Source organism: Mobula birostris, chromosome 12, assembly GCF_030028105.1.
Source record: "Mobula birostris isolate sMobBir1 chromosome 12, sMobBir1.hap1, whole genome shotgun sequence".
NCBI classification, from domain to species: Eukaryota; Metazoa; Chordata; class Chondrichthyes; order Myliobatiformes; family Myliobatidae; genus Mobula; species Mobula birostris.
In genome coordinates this window covers 58,886,236-58,901,190 of record NC_092381.1, presented here as the reverse complement: position 1 = coordinate 58,901,190, position 14,955 = coordinate 58,886,236, and the positions used below count along the sequence as shown (strand labels likewise).

Below are 14,955 nucleotides of genomic sequence, written 5' to 3'. Positions count from 1 at the left end.
AAAATAAGCTCTTATTATGTGATTAAATTTAAAAGTCCAACATACATACATATAATTGGCAGAACAAGTTCTCATTCGTTCTCTCTCCCCCTCTCTCCCCCTCTCTCCCTCCTCCCCCCCACCATCTGTCTCTCTCTCTCTCTCTCTCTCTCTCTCTCTCCCCCCACCTTTAGTAATTTTCTTTCTTAGCAGGTTTGCGTGCAGTTGATGCTTTTCATTACAATACTGTGGAGGGTATGGTTACCATATTGAGTGAATATTGTGTATTTCTGATTTACGGATGCCTGTAAAAACAAAACCTGTTCATGACTTGCACATACTTTATCCTCAATATTTAGGTGCAGCCAATAGTTATTTATGGGCTGGCAAGCAATTTTTTAAATATCTGTGTCAAAAACTTCAATTGCTGCTTCAGTTATTTACTTAGAAGTATTTTCCAAACATGAATTTCTCACCAAAATTATATTAAATAAATCATATGGAGAATTAATAGAATTTTCAAAAAGATTCTACAAAGTAATTTTGTAGAATTTCTAGTTCAATCACCTGTGCAAAATATGTCTTACTTTCAGAAACACCTAATAAAGCACACAAACCTGTGTAGCATTGGTTCAGTTTTTGATTTGATGCTGCAAGTGTTTGCATGTTAGGAACAGTCATTTGAAATGATAGGCCAGAGGTCCTTAAAAAATGGAAAGAAGATTAAAAGAAAAATTAATTGTGTTTTCTAAAAATTATTAACTGAAAACTATTCAGTTTGACAAATAATTCTGAAGAAGCAGGTTTAATAAATAAATCCAACAGTCCTTTGCTTTTGTGGACCGTGATCTTCATTACTCAGAATCTGACTACTATTGAGTCACGGAGTTATACAGCATGGAAACAGGTCCTCAGGGCTAACTCGTCTATGCTAACTAGGTTGTCCGTGTTTGGCCCGTATCCCTCTGTCAGAATAAGAATCAGGTTCATGATCACTATCTTTAAATTTGTTGTTTTGTGGCAGCAGTACAGTGCAAACATAAAAGCTACTGTAAGTTAAAATAAATAATTGTGTGAACGCGGATCAGTGAGGTAGCGTTCATGAATTGTTCAGAAACTTGAAGGCAGAGGAGAAGAAATTGTTCCTAAAGCATTGAGTGTGGGTTTTCGGGCTCCTCGGAAGATAGCATGTCCTGGAGACTGAGGATCCTTAATGGATGCTACCGTTTGAAGATGTTCTCAATGGTGGAGAGGCTTGTGCCTGTGATGGAGCTGACTAAGTTTACATCCCTCTGCAGCCTTTTACTGTGCAATGCATTGGAGCCTCAATATCACATGGTAATGCAACCAACCAGTCAGTATGTTCGTATCCATGTACTTGTCAGTGTCTTTTAAATATGGTATTAAGCATGCTTTTATAGTTTCCTCCAGCAGATTTTTCCATCTACCCAACAGCTTCAGTGAAAATTGTTGTCCCTCAGATCTCCTTTAAATCCTTCCCCTTTCAACTTGTACCTTCTAGTTTTAGACTCCCCTCCCCTGGTAGAAGACTGTGGTCACTCATATAATCCATGCCCCTCATGATTTTATATTTGCCTATAAGGGTACTCCTCAACCCGCCCCCCCCCCCCCCCCCCCGGGCTCCAGAGAAAAATATCCAAGCCTGTCCATTTTCTCCTTACAACTAAAACCTTCTGGTCCTAGCAATATCCTTGGAAATCTTTTCTGCACCTTTTCTAGCTTAATGATGCCCTTCTCATAGCTGGGTGAAGAGACTGGAGATCAGAATCACAAGAATCAAAGTCAGGTTTAATATCACCAGCATGTGTCATGAAATTTGTTGTCTTTGTAGCAGCAGTACAATGTGATACATAATCGAAAAAATCCTGTCAATGACAGTAAGTATATACATGTATATTAAATAGTTAAATAAGTAGTACAAAGATAGAAATAAAAAAGTAATGAGGTAGTGTTCATGGGTTCAATGTCTATTCAGAAACCAGATGGCAGAGGGAAAGAAAATGTTTCTGAATCATTGAGTATGTGCCTTCAGACTTCTGTACCTCCTTCCTGATGGTAGCAATGAGAACAAGGCACGGCCTGGGTGGTGGTGTTCCTTAATGAAGCACGCTGTCTTTTTGAGGCATTGCTTCTTGAAGGTGCCCTGGATACTACAGAGGCTGGTGTCCATGATGTAGCTAACTAAGTTTACAATTCTCTGCAACTTACTTCGATCCTGTGCAACAGCATTCCCCATCCCCCCCCGTACCAGACAGTGATGCAGCCCGTTAGAATGCTCTCCATGGTACATCTGTAGAAATTTGCAAGTGTCTTGGTGATTTACCAAATCTCCTCAAACTCCTAATGAAGTATAGCCGTTGTCGTGCCTTTTTTGTAGCTGCATCGATAGGAGGTGGAGTGTAGTGGAAAGGAAGAAAGAAAAAATTTTATATGTCTGCTAAAATTGAGAACGAGGAGGACTGCCCCTGTCTGCAAATGGAGTAGCAGTATTTTTGTGCTGCTCTTAGTTTCCTTTCTCTCCCCCTAGTTTAAGCTTTGAATTTAAAATTTTTACTTGCTGATTCTTGAGGGGGATCAATATGTCTATGTCTAAAAGAAGTGGGAAGAATTTACCTGAACCTAGTGATAAAGGTAATGGGAAAGGTAAGGTGCAAAAGGAAAGATCTGATGAAATGCCATCGTGGGCTGAAGATATCGTTTGGACACTGAATTCAATTAAGGATCAGAATGGATCAATTAAAGACCACCTGGAAAAGAATAGTAATGAAATGAAGTCATTTCTGGGAAACTTAAAGACCTGGAAACTCAAGTTATTTCACATGAAGAGGAATTGAAGATAACTAAGCAAAAGTTGTCTGGAGCTACAACTTGTTTGGAAAGATATCAAAATAAGATTATAGGCCTGGAAACTAGGTCTCGACGAAGGAATATACGAATTGTTGGGCTGCAAGAAGGAGCTGAAGATGGAGATCTAACGGCTTACCTTGGTAAGCTTTTCCACACTTTATTTCCTACCATTCTATCAAAGCCGCCTGCTATAGAAAGGGCACACAGGACGTTTATCTCGAAATTGAAGGATTCTAGTAAACCAAGATCTGTTCTGATTTGCTTTCATCACTTTAAAATTAAAGATCAAATTATGCGACAGGCAAGAAAACAGAGAGTTTTTAGAATTATGGAATCTGAGCTCCGTTTTTACGAAGATTATCCAAGAGAGATAATGGAACAGAGATCAAAGTTTGCTCTGGTAATGAAACAAGCATATGATAAAAAACTTTTTACGTCTTTGAGGTACCTGACAAGAATTAAAATTTTTCCTGCTAATTCTCTTCCTCGTACTTTTTTTGATTCAAAAGCTGCACTGGACTTTGTTCAGGCTATACCCGCCGCTGTTACCGATGCTGCTGTCGAATGATCTATCTGAAAGGCTGTTTGGCTATCTATATATTATTCGCATTTTGGAAAGAAGATTTATGAAGGTCATTTGTTTACTTCATTGAGAGACTAATTAAAGAAGACAAGGAAAGTTGTTCATCATTGCATATTGTTGGTTTTCCTTTGGAAAGATTTATGGCTTAAGTATCTCTGTCTAAATGATCTCTGAAATTCTATGACTGAGAGAAGAAGATAAGGGGATTTGTTCCTTTAATTTAATACTTGGTTTGTTTCTTTTTTTAATTAGCTAATTGGTAGTTTTTTTCCTACTAATAGGGCTTTTTATATATTTTTTCTGTTTTATTGTAACATTTTATAATTGAATTTAAAGCTTTTTATAGGGAATTAATATTAAACTTGAAGATAGCGCTGGTTTTTCTCTCTAAGAGATAATATTATTTTGGTTCTTTCTTGTTTATTAGTCGATGGAATGTAAGTACCTTTTTTTGCTGAGACTTTATTGTTTTTTTCACAAGGTCACCCTACTTTTTTACTAACTGGGGGGAGGGAAAGAAACCACAGACAGGGCAGTCTGTAACTTTGAATTCTATCGTAGATTGCTTGCCTTTTTCGGGTGTCCGGGTGTGGGTGGGTTTAGAGTTAGGAGTTTTTTCCCATTGGGTGGTTCCGGAGTATGCGTTGTTTTTTATCTGGTTGTATTCTTCATCACCGCCATTTTTGATCATCCTGTATTGGTATGTGCTCTGTGCATGTATAAAGTAGAATAAAATTATAGTATGGTATTTAAACGGATTAATATAATAAGTTGAAATGTACATGGTTGGAATCATCCTATTAAAAGAAAAAAGACTTTTAAAATTATTAACCGATTCCAACCTGATATAATTTTCGCTGAAGAGACACATATCAGGGCGGGAGATCAAAATGGATTTTTTAGATGGTGGAATGATTTACAATTCCACTCTACTTCTCAGAGTAAAACAAAAGGCGTGTCTATTTTTATTAATCCTAATATTTTTAATTGTTAAAGGAACAATCTAAAACAGAAAAGTTGTTTTGGTTAATTTGTATGGTCCTAACTTAGATGATCCTTCTTTTTTTAAAAAGGTATTTGCTTTACTGCCTGATTTAAATGAATATATGCTGATAATGGGTGGGGATTTTAATTGCTGCCTAAATCCTATGATTGATAAGAGCTCAACCAATCAGCGACTTCCAAATCGATCCGCGTCATTTATTAATTCCTTTTTGATTGATTTTGGTTTGATTGATTTGTGGAGGTATCTCCATCCCAATAATAGAGAATATTCTTTCTTCTCACATGTTTATAAAAAAATATTCGAGGATCAATTATATTATAATCGATCCCTGCTTCTTGCCTAGTGTTAAAACTTGCGAATATGACGCTATTGCTATATCTGATCATGCGCCTCTGAGTTTGTCTTTTGAATTTGATGATGTCATTCTTGCCCGCCCACCTTGGCGCATGTCTCAGATATTATTGAAAAATTCTGACTTTGTAAGTTTCATTGAAACCCAGATAAAAGAATTTTTTCCTTTTAATGATTTAGGGGGTATGTCTAAATTAGTTATATGGGATATATTTAAAGCATTTTTACGTGGTCAGATTATTTCTTATTCAGCTAAACTTCAAAAACAAACTAAAGCAGAATTAAAACGCAAACAACAGGAATTCTGCAGATGCTGGAAATTCAAGCAACACACATCAAAGTTGCTGGTGAATGCAGCAGGCCAGGCAGCATCTCTAGGAAGAGGTGCAGTCGACGTTTCAGGCCAAGACCCTTCGTCAGGACTAACTGAAGGAAGAGTGAGTAAGGGATTTGAAAGTTGGAGGGGGAGATCCAAAATGATAGGAGAAGACAGGAGGCGGAGGGATGGAGCCAAGAGCTGGACAGGTGATTGGCAAAAGGGGATACGAGAGGATCATGGGACAGGAGATCCGGGAAGAAAGACGGGGGGGGGGAACCCAGAGAATGGGCAAGAGGTATATTCAGAGGGACAGAGGGAGAAAAAAGAGAGTGAGAGAAAGAATGTGTGCATAAAAATAAGTAACAGATGGGGTACGAGGGGGAGGTGGGGCCTAGCGGAAGTTAGAGAAGTCGATGTTCATGCCATCAGGTTGGAGGCTACCCAGACGGAATATAAGGTGTTGTTCCTCCAACCTGAGTGTGGCTTCATCTTTACAGTAGAGGAGGCCGTGGATAGACATGTCAGAATGGGAATGGGATGTGGAATTAAAATGTGTGGCCACTGGGAGATCCTGCTTTCTCTGGCGGACAGAGCGTAGATGTTCAGCAAAGCGGTCTCCCAGTCTGCGTCGGGTCTCGCCAATATATAAAAGGCCACATCGGGAGCACCGGACGCAGTATATCACCCCAGTCGACTCACAGGTGAAGTGTTGCCTCACCTGGAAGCACTGTTTGGGGTCCTGAATGGTGGTAAGGGAGGAAGTGTAAGGGCATGTGTAGCACTTGTTCCGCTTACACGGATAAGTGCCAGGAGGGAGATCAGTGGGGAGGGATGGGGGGAACGAATGGACAAGGGAGTTGTGTAGGGAGCGATCCCTGCGGAATGCGGGGGGGGGGGAGGGAAAGATGTGCTTAGTGGTGGGATCCCGTTGGAGGTGGGAAGTTACGGAGAATAATATGTTGGACCCGGAGGCTGGTGGGGTGGTAGGTGAGGACCAGGTGAACCCTATTCCTAGTGGGGTGGCGGGAGGATGGAGTGAGAGCAGATGTACGTGAAATGGGGGGGATGCGTTTAAGAGCAGAGTTGATAGTGGAGGAAGGGAAGCCCCTTTCTTTAAAAAAATGAAGACATCTCCCTCGTCCTAGAATGAAAAACCTCATCCTGAGAGCAGATGCGGTGGAGACGGAGGAATTGCGAGAAGGGGATGGCGTTTTTGCAAGAGACAGGGTGAGAAGAGGAATAGTCCAGATAGCTGTGAGAGTCAGTAGGCTTATAGTAGACATCAATGGATAAGCTGTCTCCAGAGACAGAGACAGAAAGATCTAGAAAGGGGAGGGAGGTGTCGGAAATGGACCAGGTAAACTTGAGGGCAGGGTGAAAGTTGGAGGCAAAGTTAATAAAGTCAACGAGTTCTGCATGCATGCAGGAAGCAGCGCCAATGCAGTCGTCGATGTAGCGAAGGAAAAGTGGGGGACAGATACCAGAATAGGCACGGAACATAGATTGTTCCACAAACCCAACAAAAAGGCAGGCATAGCTAGGACCCATACGGGTGCCCATAGCTACACCTCTAGTTTGGAGGAAGTGGGAGGAGCCAAAGGAGAAATTATTAAGAGTAAGGACTAATTCCGCTAGATGGAGCAGAGTGGTGGTAGAGGGGAACTGATTAGGTCTGGAATCCAAAAAGAAGCGTAGAGCTTTGAAACCTTCCTGATGGGGGACCTTCCTGACCATCCTCTGGGTTTCCCCCCCCTCCTTGTCTTTCTTCCCAGACCTCCTGTCCCATGATCCTCTCGTATCCCCTTTTGCCAATCGCCTGTCCAGCTCTTGGCTCCATCCCTCCCCCTCCTGTCTTCTCCTATCATTTTGGATCTCCCCCTCCCCCTCCAACTTTCAAATCCCTTACTCACTCTTCCTTCAGTTAGTCCTGATGAAGGGTCTCGGCCTGAAACATCGACTGCACCTCTTCCTAGAGATGCTGCCTGGCCTGCTGCGTTCACCAGCAACTTTGATGTGTGTTGCTTAAAGCAGAATTAGATAGAATTTCAAAACAAATTAAAGATTTAGATAATACCTATACAATCTCCCCCAATACTGATTTATTTAAACAAAGGGTGGAACTTCAATCACAATATAACCTGTTATTAACTCATCCCATTGAAGGATATTTGCTTAAGTTAAAGAGCTAATTTTATATGTTTGGAGATAAAAATAACAAACTGCTTGCATCTCAATTAAAAATGGCTGCAGCCAAAAGGCAAATCATGAAAATTCGTAGGAAAGATGGTACCTTAGCTCAGGAATATGAAGAAATTAATAAGATTTTTCAAGATTTTTATGCTGAGCTTTATAAATCTCAATGTCCGTTAGATTCCTCTGAAATGAATGCTTTTTTACAAAAGATTATTTTTCCTAAAATCTTGGCTGAGGATCAAAAAAGTCTCGATGCTTAAATTACTGAAGCCGAAATTCATAAAGCTATTTTTTCAATGCAATCTGGTAAGTCCCCAGGACTTGATGGCTATCCTGTAGAATTTTATAAAAAATTTGGACAGTTGCTTTCTCCGTATATGTTGGAATTTTGTGAAAGGTGACTTACCCTCTACTTTTTATGAGGCTTCTATTTCTTTAATTCTCAAAAAAGATAAAGATCCTACTGACTGTGCTTCATATAGACCTATTTCATTACTGAATGTTGACGCTAGGATTTTGTCAAAGATAATGGCCAATCGCTTGGAGAATATTTTGGGTAAAATTATTTTTAAAGATCAAACAGGCTTTATAAAGGGTCGCTATTCTTTTTCAAATGTTCGGAGACTATTTAACATTATATATTCGTCCTCTTTTAAAACTCCACAATGTGTTGTATCTTTGGATGCTGAAAAAGCGTTTGACCGAGTCGAATGGAAATATTTATTCAATGTTTTAGAGAAATTTGGCTTTGGTGCTAATTTTAATAATTGGATTAAAATGATATATAAAGCCCCTATTGCTACTGTTGTCACTAACAATTGTCGGTCTCCTTTTTTTCAGCTTTCACGGGGGACAAGGCAAGGCTGTCCATTAAGTCCTTTGTTGTTTAATTTAATATTAGAACCCCTTGCTCTTCGTGAGGCTAAAAATATCCATGGGGTTTTTGTGAATGAGACCATGCATGAGGTCTCTCTTTATGCTGATGATTTATTGGGGTTATATATCTAACCTTGACGAATCCATTCCTGTCTTGCTAAAATTATTTAATGAATTCGGAGGTTTTTCAGGATATAAAATAAATTTTAATAGAAGTGAATTGTTTCCTTTAAATGATTTTGTCTCTATATTTGATAATACTCCTTTTAAAGTTACAGACTCTTTTAGATATCTAGGTATTATAATTACTGAAAAATATAAGGATCTTTATAAAGCCAATTTTGTTCCCTTATTAGACTCTATGAAGTTTTTATTTCGTAGATGGAGTCCACTTACATTTTCACTTGTTGGTCGTATTCATATAGTTAAAATGATTTTACCAAAATTTTTATATTTATTTCAGAATTTTCCTGTTTTTTTGACTAGGAAGTTTTTTGATCGGATTGATTCTATTATTTTATCTTTTATTTGAAATAGTAAAAGACCAAGAATTAGTAAATGTCATTTACAAAAATTGAAAAAGGATGGAGGTCTTGCTTTGCCTAATCTAAGAATGTATTATTGGGCTGTTAATGTGCGATATATGTCTTTTTGGTTATACTGGGTTGATAAGAGTGATCGGCCAATTTGGGTAGACCTGGAACTGAAAGTTGTAAAACAGTTTTATTTAACCTCATTATTGGGAGCTCCTTTACCTATGCAATTAGTTAAAGTTGTTAATTTAAACCTATATCCTGTGATTAAGTATTCTTTACAAATTTGGCTCAAATTCTGCAATTTTTTTAATCTTAAAAAATTTAAACCTTGTAGTTTAATTTACTGAAATTACTTTTTTAAGCCTTCTTTGAGTGATCCAATTTTTTTACTTTGGAAAAATAAAGGTATTAATTCTTTTTTGGATTTATTTAAAGAAGATAGATTGATGTCTTTTGCACAATTAATTGATAAATATTCTCTTTCATACTCACACTTCTGCTATACCTTCAAGTTAGACATTTTTTACAAAAATGTTTAAGTAATTTTCCTTACATATTGGAGGCTGACCTGTCAGATACTATTATGAGTATGAATCCTTTGATTAAGGGTTCTATTGGAAAAATTTATAATTTATTATTACAATGGGATAAGTGTCCTTTATCTAAGATTAAACAGGATTGGGAAAAGGAACTTAATTTGACTTTTATGACGGAGGATTGGATGCGGATATTGAAGTTGTTTAACTCTTCTTCAATTTGCGCTAGTCATTCATTGATTCAATTTAAAATTGTACATCGTTATCATTTGACAAAGGAGAGACTTTCTAAAATCTTTTCTGATGTTAATAGTCATTGTGATAGATGTAAAACTGAGACAGCTGCACTGACACATATGTTTTGGTCTTGTTCTATATTGGAACGGTTCTGGAAGTTGTTTTTTTCAACAATTTCTAAAGCACTTAAAATTAATTTACAACCTAATAAATTAACTGTGCATTTTGCAATAATTCCTCAAAATATTCATGGTATTTCTGTGTCTGACCAATATGTTATTGCATTTGTTACATTGATAGCTAGGAGGGCCATTTTGTTGAAGTGGAAGGATACATCAGCTCCCACTTTGTCACAATGGTTCTCTCAAGTGATGCTATGTCTTAGTTTGGAGAAAATTAGAAGTCAAACCTTTGAATCTTTATTTGATTTTGAGAAAAGTTGGGGCTCATTTGCTTGTTATTATCATTTGAGTTAATTGATATAATTTTTCCACGATCTAATTGTAAATTTTTCAGTATATTTTCTTTTCTTGCTGGCGGGTTGATGTTTATTTTTAGAAGCTTTTTGTATGACACATGACTCCGGGGTTGTACACCTAATGGGTTCTTTTTTTTTCTCTCACTTTTCTGCTTAGTAGGCTTTTTTTGTTATCCCAAAATTTTTTTTCAATCTTTAAGATAATGTTTTTTTTGAGGCATCATAAGTGTTGTTACTTCAATGTACTCATGTTATTTTTCCTGTATAATATAACAATAAAAAGATTTGAAAAGAAAAGAAAATTGAGAACAAGCTGGAATGTGGTCTGATCAGCTATTTAATTAGGATGAAGTTGTGGGAGCAGAAAGGTCACCTGGTTATGGTGAACCTGAAGAGAATGTGGGAAATGGAAACATAGCAGTGTAGATGGGGGCCAGTTTAAGTGTTGACTGAGAGGAGTTTGATGGAGGAAGGTTTTCCTTGATGGTAAGAGTAAGGGTGGATGGAGCAGAGACAACTGAAAAGGTAGTTTTAATTTTAGTAATAGATGAGTTAATGAGCTCCACACTGTTCTTGATTAGATAGACAATAATGAAAATGGTTTATGGACAATGGTAAAAAAGAAATTACAGGGAGATCATTATTTTCTTGGTTATTGATGATTTTTGCAGAGTGAGAGGTCAAGCCTTTAATAGATTATACCTGAGTCTGTACATGAACCACAATTACAATAAGGTGAGGTGGTAATTGAAAGAAAGAAAGAAAACATACTTGCTTATTTTACTACTCCTTTTATCACCTTGGGAAACTTCAAAGCACTTTAGAGATAATTTACTACTTGTAAGGTATTGTGGCTACATGAATGTAGGAAATATGACACTTTCCACACAGCAAATGTTCATTAACAGCAATCTGATAATTATCAGGTAATCTACGTCAGCGTATTGATTGAGGGGTAAATGCTGACCAAGAAACCGGGGAAAATTTCTTTACTTCCCTTTAAAATTCTCTTCTTTTTGTATTCACTTGAGTAGGCAGTGCAGGTTGTCACTGTAATATTAACTCAAACATTGGAACACATTTGTGACACTAGAGGGCAGCCTAGATTTTTGTTTTCTATATTCTGAAGCGGGTCATGAACTGTCTGCTGATTTCAAAAGCTAAGGTCAGCTTTAACAGTCTTCCTTGATTGATGAAGAAGGAACAGAATGGGGAAAAAGGGTAAAATAATAATAATAACTTATTTACAGTGCACTTTTCATATAGATAATATAGTTCAATGGAATAATATACAAACATGAAAATAAAAGAAAAAAGATGTTGGCTAAAAGCAAAGTTAAATAAATAGCCTTTGCTGGCATTTAAAAGTACCAACTAAGTCTGCATCACTTTCAGTTTTATGTATTAAATTCATAGTTCAGGAGTGTAGTTCAGAGAAACTCACCTTCCAATTATCTTTTGAGGGAGATAGTTTAAATTTAAGAGACTGGCAGAAGACCTAGAACTTGAGCAGGATTGTAAAATGAAAATGATTCTGTGATGTACTCTGGTCCCAGACCATTGAGAGCTTTAAAAACAAGTAAGAGAACTTTAAAATCAATTCTAAAAGTTACAGGAAGCCATTGTAGAGTAGGTAGGACAAGAGTGATATACTTCCTCATCCTGGTTTTAGTTAGAAGTTAACAGTGGCATTCTGACTGAGTTGAAGATCCTCAATAAATTGTTTTCGAAGGCCTGTAAAAAGTGTATTGCATTAATCCAGTCTATTTGATATAAAGCTATAAATTAGTTTTTCAGCATCATTACATGACAGAAATGGACAGACCTTTGCAATATTTCATACGTGTAGAAATGTAGTGGAGATAATATGTTTGTATTTTAGTGAAACCATCATTGGGGCACTACTGCATATTGTAAATTCATGTGTCTGAAGATGTGGGGTTGACAGCATTGTCACACACTAAATCTCTGATATATTTGCTTGAGAATGGCTGACAACTGGCAGTTTTCTTCTAAACCACCAGGCATAGACAGCATGATTCTGCTCATTATTATTTTACAATTCATTCTTTTTCCCATCCTATTATTATTCTGTTGCTTATATTTTGAATTTAATTAGCCCTCCTCAGTCCATCATTTAAATTATACAACTGGTGATTTTTCTGTTTTTTTCAGGTTTAGTGGTTGCATTGATCATTTTGCAGCTACGGAGGAAGAAGCATACAAATGTACCAGGAATATCATAGCCGGTTTAAATTTTGTACTTCCAACAAACATGCCAACTGATTTTGAAGAGCCGCTGTATGCAGCTGAAGAACTAAATGGTCTTGCTCCAAAAGATTATGCACATACCTTAAACATTGAATTGGTGAGTTTGTATATGCCTGAGCAGTTGGAGGTTACAAGTACTTAAGCATCCAATGAAATAAACAGCAAAAGGGAGCCTGGTTCATCTTTGGTTTGAAGTTAGTTGAACTAGGCTGAGCTAGCAATTTGAAAATCATTGCCCTGGACAGAGATTTGTTTTATTTAGTAGGAGTACCTGCTCCTGACAGGTATTTGGTAACACTTTTCTGGTATTTGCCAATATAGAAGGTGAAAATAGAATTACATAGTCAAGATTTGAATTAATTTGGAGAATCAAGGACTGATTATAGATACTTTGCTTAACTCAGTGTAGGGGAAACCATATCTCACAAACTTAATTGAGTTTTGGAAGATGTGACCAAGATGCTCAATGAAGGAGTGTGGTAGATGTTGTCTACATGAATTTTAGAATGACCTTTGATAGGATACCAACTGGTAGGTTGGTCCAGAAGGTTAGATCACAGTGGATCTAGCCAATTGGATACAAAAATGTCTTACCAGCTCTTAAACGGTCACCTCCCATAACCTACTGATTTAGCATGTAGATCATGATCCAGCTTCTGAAGTTCAATGGGTAACTGCGCTGCTTTTTGAGGTATGAAGCAGGAACTTAAAGTACATCATTAGATGTCCTGGAGTTGAACTCAGATACATAGGTGAGGATTGAAAGCCCAAAAGGTTTCCACTCCTGAATGGTTTTTGATTTCGCAAAATTTGTGAGATGTCAGGTAATGAGCTCAGAGTGGAAACACCAGAAATTTCCTGAATGGTCTGATATTTCTGTGGTGTGGAATTAGTGAACTCATGTCTTTTCCATGAGCATTCAGTGCTCTTTCAGTAGCATCAATCTGCTCTGAAACATATTCTCTATTTTTTTCTTTTAATTGTTGCTGTGAGTGTATTAGAAAACAACCTTTAAGTTTGCTTTAATTTCAGCACGAAATGGGTAAGAAAAGACAAACACATACAAAGGGAAGACATGAGTTTAAGTAGAGCATTCTGCACTCTATAAAGTTAGTCAATGTACAATAGAAATTTTAACCACAAATGCAGTAACCTATTTAAATTTACTGTATGTTGTCGGCGTGATGGCTAAGAGACAAGCTGATTTCATGCTTTTAATATTCCTTTGCTTACAACCAGCAGGCAGGCAGGCAAGGAAGAATTGAAGCAAGGGCACAACAAACGGACTATATTTTAGTGTTTGTTTTTTATTTAGAGGTACAGCATGGAACAGGCCCTTTTGGCTCTTCGAGCTGCTCTGCCCAGCGACCCCTGATTTAACCCTAATCTAACCATGGGACAATTTACGACGACTAATTAACCTGCTAACCGGTACATTTTTGGAATGTGCGAGAAAGCCAGGGCACTTGGAGAAAACCCACGCATTCCATGGGGAGAACGTGCAGACTCCTTATAGAGGGTGCCGGGATTGAACTCCAGTGTCCCTAGCTGTAATACCATTGTGCTAACTGCAAGACTACCATGTTGCCCATGTTCTTTCTTTGGCACCTCTCTTCTGCTTACAGATAAAGTGTTATCAAGCCCCTGTAGTAAGTAAGAGTTGAAGAACGGGACTTTAAGCAGCCACTGAGCCCAGTCTCACAGAAAATAGACTTTAGTTTGCTTTTAGTTCACGATACAGTCATAAATGATGCTTGCATCCTCATCTACAAGCACACAATATCCAACAGGGGTCAGTAGTTGCTCCTTTTTACAAAGAGAAGAAGATCATATTAAGTCTATCCTTCACTGGTAGACAGATTTACTACTTAGCAAGAAAGTCTTGTATTCGTTTTCTTGGGAGAATCAAGAACTAGGTCACTGTTTAAATATAAAGTACTGCCCACTTTATCGGATTGTCATTTTTTTTGGAACTCTTCTTCAAAGAGTACTAGATGCAGCGGGAGACATTTTTTCAAAGCAAAGGGGGTGAAAGGCCATTGTGAGTAGAGCATAATAGTTGAGGTTATAATCAGATCAGCTGTGATCCTATTAATGGCTGACCTGGATTGAGATGCTGAGTGGCCTACTCCTGTTCCTAATTCATATTTTTGCTTGTAATAAGGGTTCAAATACTTGTTCTTAATTTTTTTCTTGGTAGTTATGAAGTATAATTGATGCAGGTACAAAATCACAAATATGGGGAGATTTTTTCGTGAGAATATGAATATGTTACATCTTTAGATATTAAAGGACTGGGCAGGAAAGCAAATAAAATAGAAATCAGGAGATAGATGAGAGGTAGCAAGATGGGTTTGGGAAGATAGTTACTGATTTAAAAGTTGGAGAGCCTAGTGGGAAAGAAGCATTTATGATGCTATTAAGAATCTCAACTCCATGCCGCAGGAACACACGGAGCCAGGCCAGAAGTGATCTTTTATTTTTATTTGGACATGAGATCTGACCAGTCCCAGCAAGCTCAGCATTTTATTGCTCATTCTGAGATTTTCATGAAAAGAAGATGCTAAATTCCCAACATAAGTCACAGGGGTGCGTGTGGCGAAGGTATTTCTGTGGGGTAGTACAGATAGAGAATGCCAGGATTTTCATCATGGAATGGATATGTATTAAAGTAACAATATGTGTGATATAAGAAGTAATGTGAACATAGTGGTATTCCTGC

At 37.6% G+C, this 14,955-nt stretch overlaps 1 protein-coding gene across 3 annotated transcripts in view; it reads left to right on the top strand.

The window, feature by feature from the left end:
- Positions 1-14,955, top strand: part of LOC140205946 (biotin-dependent 3-methylcrotonyl-coenzyme A carboxylase beta1 subunit) — a 76,758-nt gene that overhangs the window by 37,014 nt on the left and 24,789 nt on the right. For all 3 annotated transcript variants that reach the window (XM_072273843.1, XM_072273845.1, XM_072273842.1), the window contains one exon: positions 12,138-12,330. In XM_072273843.1, coding sequence (XP_072129944.1) covers positions 12,138-12,330 — 193 coding nt within the window. The remainder of the gene's footprint in view (positions 1-12,137; positions 12,331-14,955) is intronic.